The 15,786-nt window shown below is 33.7% G+C and overlaps 1 protein-coding gene across 3 annotated transcripts in view; it reads left to right on the plus strand.

Moving 5' to 3' along the window:
* Positions 1-15,576, plus strand: part of B4GALT4 (beta-1,4-galactosyltransferase 4) — a 690,340-nt gene extending 674,764 nt beyond the window's left edge. For all 3 annotated transcript variants that reach the window (XM_044073108.1, XM_044073107.1, XM_044073109.1), the window contains exon 7: positions 14,093-15,576. In XM_044073108.1, the coding sequence (XP_043929043.1) occupies positions 14,093-14,237 (145 nt within the window). In that variant the 3' untranslated portion in view covers positions 14,238-15,576. The remainder of the gene's footprint in view (positions 1-14,092) is intronic.
* Positions 15,577-15,786: the final 210 nt, after the last annotated feature.

Raw genomic sequence — 15,786 nt, forward strand, 5'->3', positions numbered from 1 at the left:
TCTGTGATCTTAAAACTGATAACCAAGCAAGACCTGTGCTTAACCAAACTTGTAGGTGATTACAAACTGTGTAATTGTCAAAAAACCCTTATGTATCTGAATTCTTCAGAAAGATCATACCCTGGTTAATATCTGGTGTACAGGTAATGAGTTTAAATTGAATGCTAAGTAAGTGAAGTGTTATATGCTTATCCTCTGATCACTGTTGTGGTAGCCTTAGCAATATGGGTTTTGTCTTGCATAGGATACGAGTTATCCCGCTTCCAAAACTTAAGATGTCTTCCACATGCCCGAAGTTGCAGCAGCTCAAGCAAAGCTGACAAAAAGCACCAATTTGGGCCCCAAGGCCTTGAGAGTTTTTCTTTTTTTTTTTTTTTCAAAACAGGTTTATTGTTTTAACATACAAGAGAAATATCATAACAATCAAGTAATTAAAAATAGATATGATTATAACATTCAACAAAACAACTAAAGTATTTACAAAGACATCCACTACAATCAGATCAATTAATTAAACTAAAATACCATGCTATTGAAATTAGGATTTTTTTAACAAATTTTGTAAATTATCCCATACAATATAATAAGATGTTTTTCTAGTTGTTCTTGACCTAATTGTGTTTATTTCCATATGGCACACTATATTCATAACATTTTTAAATTCATTGAACGAAGGAGGTGTATCTGAAATCCAATTTCTGGTTATTATTTTCCTAGCCACTGCTAGAATAGACCATAACAAGGGAAGCTTAACCTTTTTAACACTTTGAGGTACAGGTGTGTTGAATAATATAAGAGATTTAGAAATAATGAAATTATCTGTAAAAAGAGCCTGCAAAAATTCATTAATTGACTTCCAGTATTCTTTCAGTTTTATACAGTCATAAAACATATGAGCCCAGTCAGCATTAATTTCTACATTACATCTCTTACATAATCTTTATTATTTATTTTATTCATCATCAAAGGTGTATAAAAAGATCTATGTAAAAATTTCCATGTATAAAGTCTCCAGACAATGGAAGGCGTAGTTCTATAGGCAGATTCCAATATATATTGTTTATCTTGTTGATTTGGTGGGTCCCCATTAATAGAAGTGAAATAATTCCAGTATGAATCTACACTGTAAAAAGTTTCTTGTCTGATAATTTTATGTATGTATGAAAGTTTACCTTTATCAGAAACTTTATGTTGTAAATTTAATATCAAGTAATCAATCAGTGTTGGAATAGATTCTTTAACTGTTATAGACATTAGATCTATTTTATTAATGAGATGTTGTCTAAAGGTCTTAACCTCTAACCAGCAAGTTTCTCTTAGATCAAATTCTTGTTTTAAGAAATCTAGATTTTTAACTTTATTATCAGATATCAACTGATACCAGTACTTTACTATAGCTAAATGAGTTCCTTCAGAAGTAGATGACAAAAGCATACCCTGAGTATACATTATAGGGAATATAATAAAATTCCATTCCCTATACTTAGGGTGCATGAATATAAAGTTACGATAGCTAATAATAATATTTAATGGGTAACAAACCATATGTTTAGGTGTAATAGGTGAAGTACAAAATTCCTTTAGTAACCATAACATGGAGTTATTTACAATCATATTTTTATGTGTTAAGGAGATTTTCATGAAGTGCATACTAATTAGCTCCCAATAATCTTTCCATTTTGCAACATATGACTGATCTATTAATAAAGTAATAACTTTTACAATAGAAGAGATAGTATATAAATTAAAGTCTGGAAAAGAAATACCCCCTTGAGACCAGCTATTAGTATGTTTCTTATGCAATCCTAGGTCTATTAGGTGCCCATAGGAAATTTAACATTAGTGTATTCAGTTTCTTGATAATTATTTTTGTAGGTGGAAGTATTATTGATTGTATTAAGTATAAAATCTTGGGGAATATTATCATTTTAATAATTGTAAGTCTCTCCTCCATAGTAAAAAACATATTATTCCAGGTATTAAAAAGGTTTTGTATATTAAGAAAACGGGTATTATAATTATTATATATAATAGATTTAATATCTTTAGATAGTATTATACCTAAATAAGTTATCTGACCTGAATTGGGTACATATTTAGTAAAATCACTAATGAGAATATTTTTCGTGTATATATAGGTAGTATTTTAGTTTTTCTTCATTGAATATTAAACCAGAAATACTTTTAAAATTCATCATTTTATCAAATAGAGACTGCATAGAAGAATTAGATCCTGCTGATGTAATTAGAACATCATCTGCAAAAAGTTGAATTTTGGATGTTGTATTTTCATCTATTTCAAAACCCTCTATGTCAGTACTGTTTCTGATCAAATTAGCCCAAGGCTCCATTACTAAAGTGAATAATAGTGGAGAAAGTGGACATCCTTGTTTTGTACCTTTAAAATGGGTATTTTTTGTGAAACATATGTTCCTACCTTAATATAAGCCAATGTTCCTTTGTATAAATGCTCAATTAGATTTACAAATGCATCTGAGAAGTTTGTGCACTTCAGTAAGGTAAACAGATAGTCCCAACTTACTGAATCAAATGCTGAACTTATATCAAGACTAATAAGTGTTAAATCTTTCTTTTTCCTATTTGCAAAATCAATTAATGTTAAAGTTCTTCTTAAATTATCAAAAGTATTTCTATTTACAATGAAGCTTGTCTGATCTATATCTATAATGCCGGGGATGATTGTCTTCAATCTATCAGCAAAAATACCCATAAACATTTTATAATCAACATTAAATAATGAGATGGGCCGATATGAAGTACATCTAGTTGGATCTTTATTAGGTTTTAAAATTGGCGAAATAAATGTATATTGCCAAGATGGGGGGGTTATTAACTCAGTTTGGGCCAAAATAAAAACCTTATGTATTAATGAATATGTACTTTTAGAAAGGATTTTATATATCTCTGATATAATACCATCATTACCCGGTGCTTTGTTTGATTTAAGCTTATTTATTTGTGTAATAACCTCTGTATATGAGATACTCTTGTCCAATAGTTTAATCTGTTGTTTATTAAGCTTTTTATTCATGTTTGTGGTTATAAACTCCTTTATTTTATCTTTAGGTTCCATGTTAATGTTATTATGGTTAATTTTGTGAAAGTGATTTCTAAATTCATCTAGTATTTCTGGTATACTAGAAACATTCTTCTTTTTCCTTAGAGAAAAGATTTCTTTGATATGGTTTTGTTTATTCAACCTTTTGTTTTATTTTTAAGTCTATGTAAGTATTTGGGGCTTATTGAATAAGACAAAAACTTGTATTTCTCTAAAGTTATTTTAACTTTGAGTTAAAATTTCTTTGTATTTCTCATTTAGTTTGTTTATTTCTTCAATAACTTTCTTGTCCATAATATTTTCTTTATTATTATGTTTATAAGAGTCTAATTTACTTTGAACATCTAACAATTCCTTATCCCAAGATTTCCTTTTATTATTATACCATCTGACACTTTGTCCATATAGATATGATTTTAAGGCATCCCAAACATAGACAATGGAGACTTCAGGAGTATTATTTATGTCTAAAAAATGTTTTACTTCTGAAAGTATATATTCTTTATAGTCTTTTAGTTGAGTTAAGTATGCTGGTATCCTTTTGATCTGAACATTATGAGTATTTTTTTTCATGAATTCAAAAACAATTGAATTATGATCAGATATAGGACATGAAATTATTTTGGAATTAATTAAATCTGTTACCATCTGGTTAGAAATAAAGACCCTATCTATTTTTGAATAAGTTTTGCATCTGTTAGAAAAAAAGGTGTATGGTAATGATTTTGAATCTATCTGATTATTATCATTCAAATGATAAGAATTAGCAAAATCATTTAAATGTTTTGCATTAGATGTAATTCTTCTTTTTCCTATAGTGGTAGTATCACTTTCATGTAGTATACAATTAAAGTCACCAGCTAAAATAATATCTCCTATAGAGAATGATATGATCTTATCAAGATGATGTTTCACTGTATTAATACCAATTCCAGGTATCCGATATACATTAATTAAAGTGTAAGTCTTCCCATTAATTTGTATTGTAACCATACAAAACATTCCTTTGTCATCCTGATAAGACTTAATGGTTTTAGGAATGGGCATACTTTTATTCCATAAAATAGCCACTCCTCTTTTTTTCTGAGTGTGCTCTGAACTAACCAATACTGTATATTTGTTTGTGGCTAGTTTATCAATATCTTTTTCAAGAGATGGGTTTCTTGCAGGAAGACTAAGTTGGCCTTATGTAAATTAATGTATCTTATTAGGCTTGCCCTTTTACACGGATTATTCAATCCATTAATGTTTAAAGAAATTCCTTTTAAAGATGGCATTTTTAAAACTTAAGAATCTTATGATCAAAATAACAAATAACAACATAAGTAATGTTACATCTCCTCCTTTAGGTGTACATTTAAATATAGCTGTATTTATTGAATCTCTTATGGGATTTTGTATAGGATTCAATTTTGTTTGTAGTGACAATGAGTGTACAAAATATATTGTGGATGTCAAAACTATATACATATAACAATGAACAAGTGAAAATAATGTAAGGATTAAACCTTGCATCCAGCCTGGAGTTAAAAACTCCAACTTAGAGTAGTATTTACCACTTAAGTTAACCCCCTACCCTAAGCAGCAGTACCTCAGCTACCACCTTATCAATTTAATACTGCTTATATTTAACTTAAATTAACAGCTTTCAATTCAATTATCTAGCAAGACAAGACTACACATTTGGTAAAACAGCATCATATAAACTAAAATAAACTTTTTTTTAAAAAAACTATTCATACTACTATATACATCTATGTAATATAATACACTTGTATTCAAATAGCATTCAAATAATCTTGATATTAGGAACCAAGAGAAGAGAAAGAAATAAAAGACGTGAAAGAGGGGGAGAGAGTGAAAGAAAGAGAGAGAGAGAAAAAAAAAAAAGGAAGGCATATTTACATATTAATTTAGTCAAAGTATGTAAAAATAAGTTTTAACATTCATTTAAATCAAAAACTTTGGCTAATATGGTTCAGACATTACATATATTAAGATGCATCTATTTTCTGTCATGTAAATGCAGTCAACAGCTTCCAAAAAAAAAAACTTGAATTGCTTGTATATGAGCATTTTACTCATACTCATTATTGTCAATAGAATAAAATATTATATTTATAGAAATTGTTATAAATCATACTGCATAGTTATGCAAATTCTCAGAAACACTTGCATTATTGTAAAAAAAAAAGCCAACTGTATTTTGTATGTCTATATTACTGCTTTAAAATATATCACATGACTATTTCTTCCAGAATAGAGTTATAAAGTTATTTATGCTTGTCAATCAGATGAATTAAATGAGTTATAGTAATGTATATGTTTGGAAAATAAGTTTTTAACACAGATTAGTATGCTGCAGTCAAGTAGATTTTCAAAAACACTTGAATAAATGTTTCATTTTCTATGCCTTCTAAAATAAGACATTTACTTACTACAAGAAACTGCATCATTTAAAATCATTATAACTGACATATTTTATGAATTATAACATAGATATTTAAATAATTATATAAAATAACTCACATTTAGATGTTAAAGAGTTCATTTTCCTTCACATAGTCGCATTTGCATCAGTTCTACTTCCTGGTAGAGTGTTCTTCCTGAATCTGCAATGTGTCAGTGTGATATCTGGGTCAAAGGTCAGATTGACTGCTTTCAGCTTCTCTGTGAGAATTCTGAGAGTTGAAGCTTTTGAAACAACTCGAGGACACTGTTCATGAGGTAGCCCACATCCCAGATTGTCTCCCTTAACATTTTGGCAGGAAACTAGTTAAAAACTAGTGACAAACATTCATTTAGCAGTGTAAATGCATCTAAACATGACAAAACCTTCGCGATGTATTTTACAGGTTATTACAGCCTCTATGTAAGTGAAATTAAGCCCAAAGTTATTAATAAGTAATAAAACTCAATATTTTTGTCCCAACTCAATTTTTATGCAAATCTTATTATTTACTGTGTCTGCATGATCAAAAGCATTTCTATATATTAATATGAAAAAAAAATAAAGAGAAAGAATAAAGAAAAGAAAAAGAGAGTAGAAAATAAGAGTGAAAGGCAGAAATAAAAAAAATGTAAGAGAAAGCTATAAGAAGTATATACAATGGAATATTACTTACTGTTTATATTAATAGAGTTAAAAATAAAACATATTATTTACTATTATTTAGTTCTAATTATTATTAGTTAAAGCATGACAGATTATTTACAAACAAGCATAAGCAGTATAATCAAGAAAGTATAATTAGGAATAGCATTTGAAGAACATATAAACTTTTTACAATGAATAAATATGTTATTATTCTATTAATCATATTTTCATTACTCTTCTCTCCTTGCCCTCCCCCACCCTTTACCCACTACATAATCTAAATAGAATGTCATTGTTTAAACAAAGAAAAGAAGAAAAGGAGAAAAAAAAGAGAAAAAAAAAGTATCAAATTACTGACCTTACTTCTCTTTTTCAGAAAGAGAAACAAATTGAATAATAGCTTGTTATTAGTTCCTCAGATATTTTGACTGGTTATGAAACAAAACATTTCTTTGCACACAGAGAATACCTTTGATTAAATCTTTTTCAGAATATTTTTGGCTTTCTGGAAATGCAGGAACTATATTTAAAAAGATTAATAATGAAGTAAAATGATGAGAGAAAAAAAGAGAAAACATAGAACAAATCATTTGTTTTTTAGTCTCTTCTTCTTCTCTGAAGTCTTCCACGAAGTTTCAGTTGCCAGTCTCTTTAATGAAGGACTAGCCCATTCCATTTCCTCTATTTTATCCAAAATCTTACTTTTTTTGATAAACAGTAAAGCAGAGTCTAAGTCATCAAAAATTTTAGGACCATCAGGAAGGAAGATTTTTAGCTTGGCAGGAAACAGAAGTTATGTTTTAAACTGTGCTTTTTTAAGCTCCCTTATTAGTGGCAGAAAAACTTTTCTTTTAGCTATTACCAAGGAAGAATAGTCATTGTCAAAACGCATAGTTGTCTCATTAATCTTAACAGGAGCTTTAGCCCAAGCAGATTTAAGAACCATCTCTTTATCAAAAGATGATAGAAATCTAACTATAACTGATCTAGGATAGTTTTTGTTAGAGTTAGTATTAGCTATAGATCTATGTGCTCTTTCGATACCAAAAGAGAATGCTTCTGGTAAGTCTAAAGTTTTAGGGAGCCATGTTGTTAAAAAAGAAGTAATATTGTTACCTTCAATATTTTCTGGCAGTCCAAAAATCCTAATGTTATTGCACCTAGATCTATTTTCCAGGTCATCCAGCTTTGTTTGTAAATGTGTATTTTGTTTCAGCAGAAACTCAATGTTGATTTCCTCTTCTTGGATTCTATTTTCCATGTCATTCACAGCTTCTTCTATGCCTGTCATCTGGATCTTCTGTTGTTGCAGGTCTATATGTAACAAGTCTATTTGTTTTGTAGTTTTTTTTCTATGAAGGTATCTATTTTAGTATCCATTTTATCCATCTTAGCAGTAAGTTGCTGGATTATAGTTATCAGAGACTGAAGTTCTTTCTTGATGCTGGAGTCTTGAGAATTTGTCTTACTGGAACTCATTTCAGACTGATAAACTGACAGGAAACTTTCCAAAGTGATTTCTGACAGGAATGTTGTTAAAATTTCCTATCTTTTTTAGATATAGTTCAAGAACTATATAAAACAAACATGTTTAGAAAGAAAATTACTTCAAAAATTAATTTTTTAAGTAATTAATTCCTGTCAGTGTAATGAAATTGGTGGAGCTGAAGAAATCTGCTGCTATCCTGTGTTCGTCCTTGGCCACGCCCCCCCCCCCCCCTTGAGAGTTTTTCTGACACCAAAGAGCACTTCTCTGCTGGCATTTTTTGCTCAAGAGTCAATTGGTGTTTCTCTGTTGCTGGACAGATAAGTTCCCTTCAGGTGAAAAACGTTGTGTGAAACTAATTTAATTTACTATGAAAAAGTGTTTTATTGGGCTGTCGTGACTTGTACTCACTTTTTACAGTGAAGTGCGACTGTACTTTTGCTAAAAAAAATCTTTTTCTACTTGAACCCTTTGTTAAAGTACTTGCAGGGTTTGGGGTAACTGCTTTTAGTGTTTTTCATTGTGCTGTATGGTGGAAAAATTTACTTTATTGTTTACCTATTTTCATACCTCAGAGCAAGAAATCTGGACAGAGCCATAAATAAAAGTGGGATAAAGGCCAAAAATAGGGACATTTTTTTTTTAAATATAGCTCATACAAACTTAGAAAGGTGATAGAATAACAGGTTTTGCATTAACATGAATTTTCCGAAGGGTATGAAGTCTGAAACTCAAATGTCTGTCATTATTTTCTACCTTTAATGATTTGCCATTCATTTGACAGAAAACCTCAATTTTATGAAAAACGGACAAAAAATATGAGGGGAAACTGGGCATTCTGCGAAAATCTGTACAGTTAGAGGTATGCTGCTGTTTTACCAAGTGTTGTTCGCGGTCTTACCTGGCTTTCAAGTTCCATTTTCGGCTTCACCATGGAACAATTTATCATTTCTCACTGCTTCTTTCAAGGCACAAAATGAAGAAAGTTTCCAGTCAGCCTTTGCCACTTCAACAGGCTACAGGCATGCCACAGCCCAAATGGGTGATGATGCTGTGGCAATTTCTAATTCCTCAGACCATTCATCTTCTTTTGTGGCTCTCTTTGCTGTAGTGCCTTCAGCCACCATGTATCATAGATTAGACACATCCTCTACAGCCAGGTGCCCTTGGAAGTCATGGGCCTAGCCAGACTGGGTTACCTGTCTGCAGGGGTTTTATGTCTGACAGAAGTCCATCTACTTCTATGGAATTTCCTGTTAAAAAGAAGTAAAAACAATGTTTATTTTTTTCCTGTCTGTTACTTTAGACAGCAATGATTTATTGAGCTTGTATCAGAGCTTACTTCAGTCTCTTGATCCTTGTATTTTGGGTGTTATTGGTAAAATTGAAAAGGAATTCTTTAATTTCTGATGATTCGCAGGGTATTGAATAGGAGAATGATTGTGAGTGGACAACTTTTTTTCTTTCCTCAGGTAACTGATTCTGACTTTGTGGAGAGTGTTTCTTGTGATAGTCCTCGAGATTTATTTTCTGAAATATCCAGAATAAATCAGTAGTTTCGGTGATATTATATACACACTGTGTGTGTGTGTGTGTGTGTGTGTGTGTGTGTGTGTGTGTGTGTGTGTGTGTGTGTGTGTGTGTGTGTGTGTATGATTTATTACAACTGGAATTTGATGAACTTAATCCAGTTTCTACTGTTCTTCCAGCTTTAGAAGACTTTTTTTTTATTACTGCCAGTTGCAAGTCGCCACATAAAAATCTACTGCCAATCATTAGCGGACCGGAGTTCCGCTGTTGTGACCCCTAACTGGGAAAAGCCGAAAGACTTAACTTGCATGACAGCCAGTCTGCTGTCTCTAAGAAACCTGATAGACTGTGTAACATGCATCAGTCTTACACATTTTTATTTTCTGTTCCCAGATCTGAGTCTGCAATGATTTTTTTTATAAATACTGCTGTTAAGCATCTGGTATATGATAATCCCCCCCCCCCCCCGATAAGGATGGGAAATTCTTTGGAAGATTTAGGAAGAATGCTTTTTTTAGAATTGTCAAGCTCACTTGTTAAACTTTAGGCTTGCATCTTTTGAAAATGAGGAACATTGTACTTACTTTTTCCCTCTTCTAGGGATAAATCCTCATGTGTATTCTTATTGCTTCAGTGTCTCAAGTAACTAAACATTCTTTGAAGTATGTTTATAATTTAGCTTATGCCCCTTTCATAGCAGCTGCTACTGGAAATTTTATGAGAGGGTTTGCTTGGTTGGGTAGGCAAAATCTTCTTGAGGATGTTAAAGTTGAAATTTTGAATTCTCCTTTAGATACAGAGGTTTATAACCACTTGCTGCTGAAGTCCTGAAAGAGTATGATGAGAAGGGGAAGCTGATTTAGGGGGTTGCTCAGATTTTCAGCCTTCCTTCCCCAAGAGTTTCAAGGGTTTTACAACTGTCTATGCACCATTTTATGAATAGCAAACTAAGCAAGCTTCTGGCTATCATACATCCAAAAATAAATGGCACGATGGCTCCAAAAAAAAGGAGGAGACCCTAGAAACAAGAACAATCCAACAAGTCTAAATGGCTTGTCTGCAGAATGTTACCCCCTTCCCACCCTGGCAAACCTTTAAATCGTCCCCAAGATCTGGTTATCAATTTCTCTCTTTGGCAACAGATATCAGAAAAGAAAGTTCTGAGAGTGGTATATTAGCGATATAGATGGTAGTGGGAATCCCTCTCTCCTTTTTAGGGGATTTCCCCTCATTCGCTGGCTCAGACTTTGTTTTTTTCCCTGGTGTCATTCAGATATGATAAAAGGTGTCCTTTTTTCCTCTGATGAGAAAATGTTTTTATTCAAGAGTGTTTCTGGTGCCAAAGAAAGACGCTTCCTGGAGACCAGTTTTAGTAAACCAGTTTGTGAACACCCGAAGTTCAAAATACTGTACTTTCACAGCCCTTTACCCCTGATTCTCCATTTACATTTTTAGTAACTCTAGATTTAAAGGGTGCTTATCACATTCATGTAGCATCAGATTCTGTATTTAGATCATACTTTCAGTTCTGTATATTAACTTTTGGGTTATCCACTGCTCCAAGGAGTATTAACAAAGTGTCTAGCTTCAGTGATAGCCTACTGCAGAACTGCCTTGTTCAACTTTACTGCCTTGTTCATCTTTGCAAAGTCTTTTTCAGAGAGTCAGGAATCGATCACTTGGGTGAGAGATCTGCTTTATAAACTGGCATTTCAGGAGAACATTGCTTGACTTCTCACAAGATTGTCTCCCTGGGTTGTCTCCCAGATATCTTGGTTCAAAGTGTTTTTTTTTTTTTTTTTTTTTTTTTTTTCCCAAATGAAGAAAAGTAGATCCACCTCTAAATCTGTTCCTGAGTTTTTTTTTCCACTCAGTCCAAGGCTGCCTCAAGGAAATTTTTCAGGCTGCTGAGATTTATGGCAGACTCCACATGAGAAGGACTCAGTGGTGCCTAAAGTCAGTATAGTCCCAACATAAACATCCCCTGGCATTCAAGATTCATGTTGTGATTTGAAAACAGGGAAATCTTTTGGTGGAGCGAACAGTTTTTCTTTTGAATCTAGGTCTTCTGTTTTTCCTTATCCATGTCCAGAACAGCCTGTGGCTACAGATGCCTCAGGCTTTGCTTGAGGAGAGGTGTCTAAGGGAGTAAAAGTGAAGAATTTTTGGAACAAAAAGGAAGGACAGACCTTGAACACATAAATGTAAAAGTGATGTTGGCAGTTATAATGTTTTCAAGTCTATCAATCTATGGTCTCCAGGACCATTACAAGTGGTTACAGACAACACCACAGTGATATTGTACATACACAAACAGGGTGGAACCAGATCTTGCCTTCTGTGGCGACTAGCCATGGTAGCCAAAGATTTATTTATTTATTTAATTTTACGTTTGTTAACCGGGAAATTCCGACTGGACCAGGTCCATTTTCAGTGGAGGCCAGGGGAGAAAATCTCCAGCATCAAGTTATACAAATACAGTACATCCAGCATAATACACAAAACAGGTTGCATCATGTATGCTGTGCATAGTAATATAACAAGAAGTTAATAAAAACACTCCAGGTAAAAGAAGATATAGAGCATAGGTAAAAGACAATGTCAGTTACGGTACATCCAGCATAATACACAAACAGGTTTTATCATATATGCTGAGCATAGTAATACAACAAGAAATTAATAAAACACTCCAGGTAAAAGAAGATATAGAACATGGGTCAAAAGACAATGTCAGTTATACATTGGTAAGAGAAGAAAATTTATCAAGTAAGATTCTATAGTTAAAAGTACCCTTTCAGATGACCAAGCCTACAGGGGATCAGAGATCCAGCATGTGACCAGAGAGGAGTTAGTAGTAGTATGGGTAGGGTTATGTGATACAAGGGCATAACCAGGTACTAAGAAGGTGCGATTTGAGGGAGTTTTTGAATATGGATGTGGAGAGGGCAGTGGACACGGATAGGGGAAGAGAGTTACAATTTCTGGCAACGGTGTGGGAGTAGAGCGCTTTGCCTGCATTATTGTTAGCCTTGGTGATGGAGAGGACAGATTTTTCACTGGATTTTAGGTACCGGTGTGCAGTATAGACAGTAAGTAGGTTGGATAATGAAGGTTTTTTTCAGGATATTTGAAAATATTGTAGGCTGTGCCCAGCTGATGATAGTTAAGTAGCTGTGGTAGCTCAAGCCATTTTAGTTCTTTTAGTGCAGCACAGAGATGGGTTCTATAGGTTAAGTTAGTAGCAAACTTGGCTATTTTATTGTAGCATGATTCTAGTTTGTCTAGGTCACATTGTCTGATTTGGGTAAAGATTGGTGCTGCGTATAATAGAGTTGAGAGGAGGTGGCTTTGTGCAAGAGTGACTCTTGCTTTTTGTGAGAGAAAGGACTTATGCCTGTATAGGGAGCCTAGTTTTTTGTGTACTAGTTTTATGGTATGTGAGATGTGAACATCAGAGTGGAGATTATTATCTATTTCAATGCCCAGACGTTTGTTGTGGTTAGAAGGGGAGATGGTGGTGCCGTCCTTAGATGTTATGGTAAAGGAGAGGTACAGCTTTTCAGCACAGTCTCACTCTACAGGTGTCCTGCATTCACTTCCAGATGGTAGACAAGCTGAGCACTAACTCTATTACTTTTGTATATTTATTTTTGGCAGGGTAAGGACATGAAATTTTACTTACCTAGTATTGACCTCTTTCAAGGCTTTAGACTCCCTCTCTGTTGGTAAGAAAGCCATGAAAGGCTTGGAGCCCAAACAGCTGATTGACAGAGAACAGTGATTCGGGTGCTGCAGGGTGCCCTTAGGCTTTGGAAGCTGGCCAGCTGTTATAGCCCATGAGAGATATCAGATTGTCCTTGATGTCATATATCTCTGTAATTCAAACTATAGACCTCAGCCTTCATTAGCAAATAAACAGAAGGAGTTGGAGAGCTTCATTGCCCAGCAGCTCCCCCTTCTGTGGAATAAACTTTCTCTGCAGTGGGATTCAGTATCTTCCTTCAAACTAAAACTGGATGTCTGGATAGGTAAGCTTCAGTTTACCCCCAACCCTACTGTCCTTTTCCTCCTTGAGAAAGGAGGTAAAGCTTGAGGGTTGGTATTGGGAAGGGATAGATGGTCATTAGACTAAAACAGCCTTGAAATTCCTTTAAATTGTATGACTGTAAATGAGAAGAAATATGTGATGAGTGAAGCAGTGTGTTGTTATAGTTAATTGGAATGAATGGGTTCTGAAATTATATTCAAGAAATCACTAGATATCAGTCTTTTAAAAGCTTAGTTTGATCAATCGGTTCTTAAAGCTTCAGGACATCATCAGACCTGAAAAATACTGCATGTAGAAGAATTCAAAGGTGAAGATTCTGGGACAGAAAATACATTTTCAGTCTTCACAAGTTTTGGTAAGATGCAGTGAGGATAGCAATGAGCTGTGGTTTATTTTCGCCATTAATAAATCAATAAAGATTATTTGACTTTTATCATCAGATTTTTACTGGAATTGGTCAGAATTTTTTCATTCTGTCATCTTGTGCCTTCTTACAAGTAATGGTGGTAACTTCAGCATGAGGTAATACACTATGCTGTATTAAATTGTGAGAGACTGCAAAGGAGTACAGAAAGATCCGAGATGGAGTTTGTCTCACAAACGATGGAAAATATGAAAGGAAGAAACCACAAGTGAATCTTGTAACATGTTTTGTCTCATTGTTATGTATAAAGTTGTTTTTCCTGAAGGGTAACGGATTATTGTACTCTTTCAGTCAGTAGCATGGTGAACGTAAGCACAAAATGCCTCTTTACAATGTCAGTGCTGCACATCTGGAATATTCTGCATCATTAGTATCTGTATTCTAATTGGAGAAGTTACTTTTCACTTCTTTTTTCTTTCCTCCCGCAGAATGAAAACCTTGGCGAGAACAGAACATTTGTGGAAGAAAGATGGTCTGAACTCCTGTACATACGAACTTCTAAAAACAGAATTCAGTCCTTTATATATAAATATCACTGTGAATATTGGCAGTCCAGAGCATCCTTTGACATGAAGAGTGTGACGTGGGGTGCATCTACTTTCTTTGGGATATGGAATGTAAACGGCAGACCTCTGTCACCTCTAGAATAAACTATGATTACCTACATTGGAAACAACTAGTGTTTCACAGAAGGACCACAAACGCTACTGTGTGATCTACTTCAGAACAATTTCATGGATCAACAAAGAATTTGTGGAAGGATTTTCATTATCCTTATTTTGTTTTATGACCTACTTCATTTTCTGGTCCGTAAATGCTTAAGATTTCCAATTGAATTCCTGTGTTCACCATTGCAGTAAATGAATATATATATATTTTTCTGAAAGGACAGCTTATTTGATTGCAGTATGGACCAAACAGAAATGCTGGAAGTTTACAAATGGTCTCGTGAGTCTGCTCAAGTGTCGAAACTAATAGCAATCCCTCCATTTTCTCTGTTCACTTTTTTTTTTCATCTCTCCCATGCTGACATGAACTACTCCATTGCTTTATTGCACTCAACACCTTTACCTTTGGCAGTGTTTTACACATTTCACTACCTTCTACTTAACAAATTTTATTTTTAAGTGTGAGCTGAGTTGCACTTTTCCGTCTACTGTTTGTAACTCTTTTACCAGTCCTTTCCATTTGGGGTCTTACTTTCACACATTTTTCTATTCATTGTACCTGTCAAGTGAGTTGAGACTTTTCATGTATTTGCCCCCCCCCCCCCCCCCAAGCTGGTTCCACATGTTGGTTCCCTTCTGTTATAAACTTGCAACCATTCTAATTTCCAGTGTTTGTATTGCTGTCAGGTTCAAGATAGAACTATACCCCTCTGCCCCTTATAGCCGGTGCATGCCCATTTCTCTGTTTCCTTAGGACCACTTCACCTAGACATGTATTTTTTTAATTGAATTTCTCAGTGACATGCAGTGTATTTTCATAATTTTAACAGTAAAACTGATTGTGTACTGATAGTATATTACTGCCAAGTCCATTTATTTTTGTTCTCTGAGAGAGGAGGAGGATGTTATAAGATTTTATGTAAATAAACACTGCAGTGCCAATTATAAAAATTCAACCACATTATAAGAATGCTACATAATGTCAGAAGTATTTTTGCCAGCTATTACCAGTGATGGTGTTGCTTTCTTCCCAAGTGTGGAGTTTGTTTACTGAAACTGGCTGGTAAATCTTGAAGTTGTTTGCCAAATACTGTGTGGTTTCTCATACATGTGAATAGAAGTAACTTGGACAGGAATCATTCTTTTTCTACTAATGGAGTTCTGTTGTTGTATAGACTTTGTTACAGGGCAGTATCTGCGAGGCTGTTCTGTACATGATGGAGTGTAATAAAAGGTAAACTATCTATAGTGGAAGTGTGTTCTTTTTAATATGAGCTGTAACATTAAGATTTTGAATGTATTGGTTGAAGAAAGTGGGAGCTTAGTTTTTCCTTAGACCATTTACCAAATGTGAAGAGCCACAAAGATAAACAAATGGCATTCATATGGCTAGAAACAGGTGTGCTTGGTAAGACACTTTGTATAATTTAATGGCAAGGGCACACTGAGTGCTA

This window comes from Protopterus annectens, chromosome 5.part1 (genome assembly GCF_019279795.1).
Source record: "Protopterus annectens isolate FY-2018-M chromosome 5.part1, PAN1.0, whole genome shotgun sequence".
Classification (NCBI taxonomy): Eukaryota; Metazoa; Chordata; order Ceratodontiformes; family Protopteridae; genus Protopterus; species Protopterus annectens.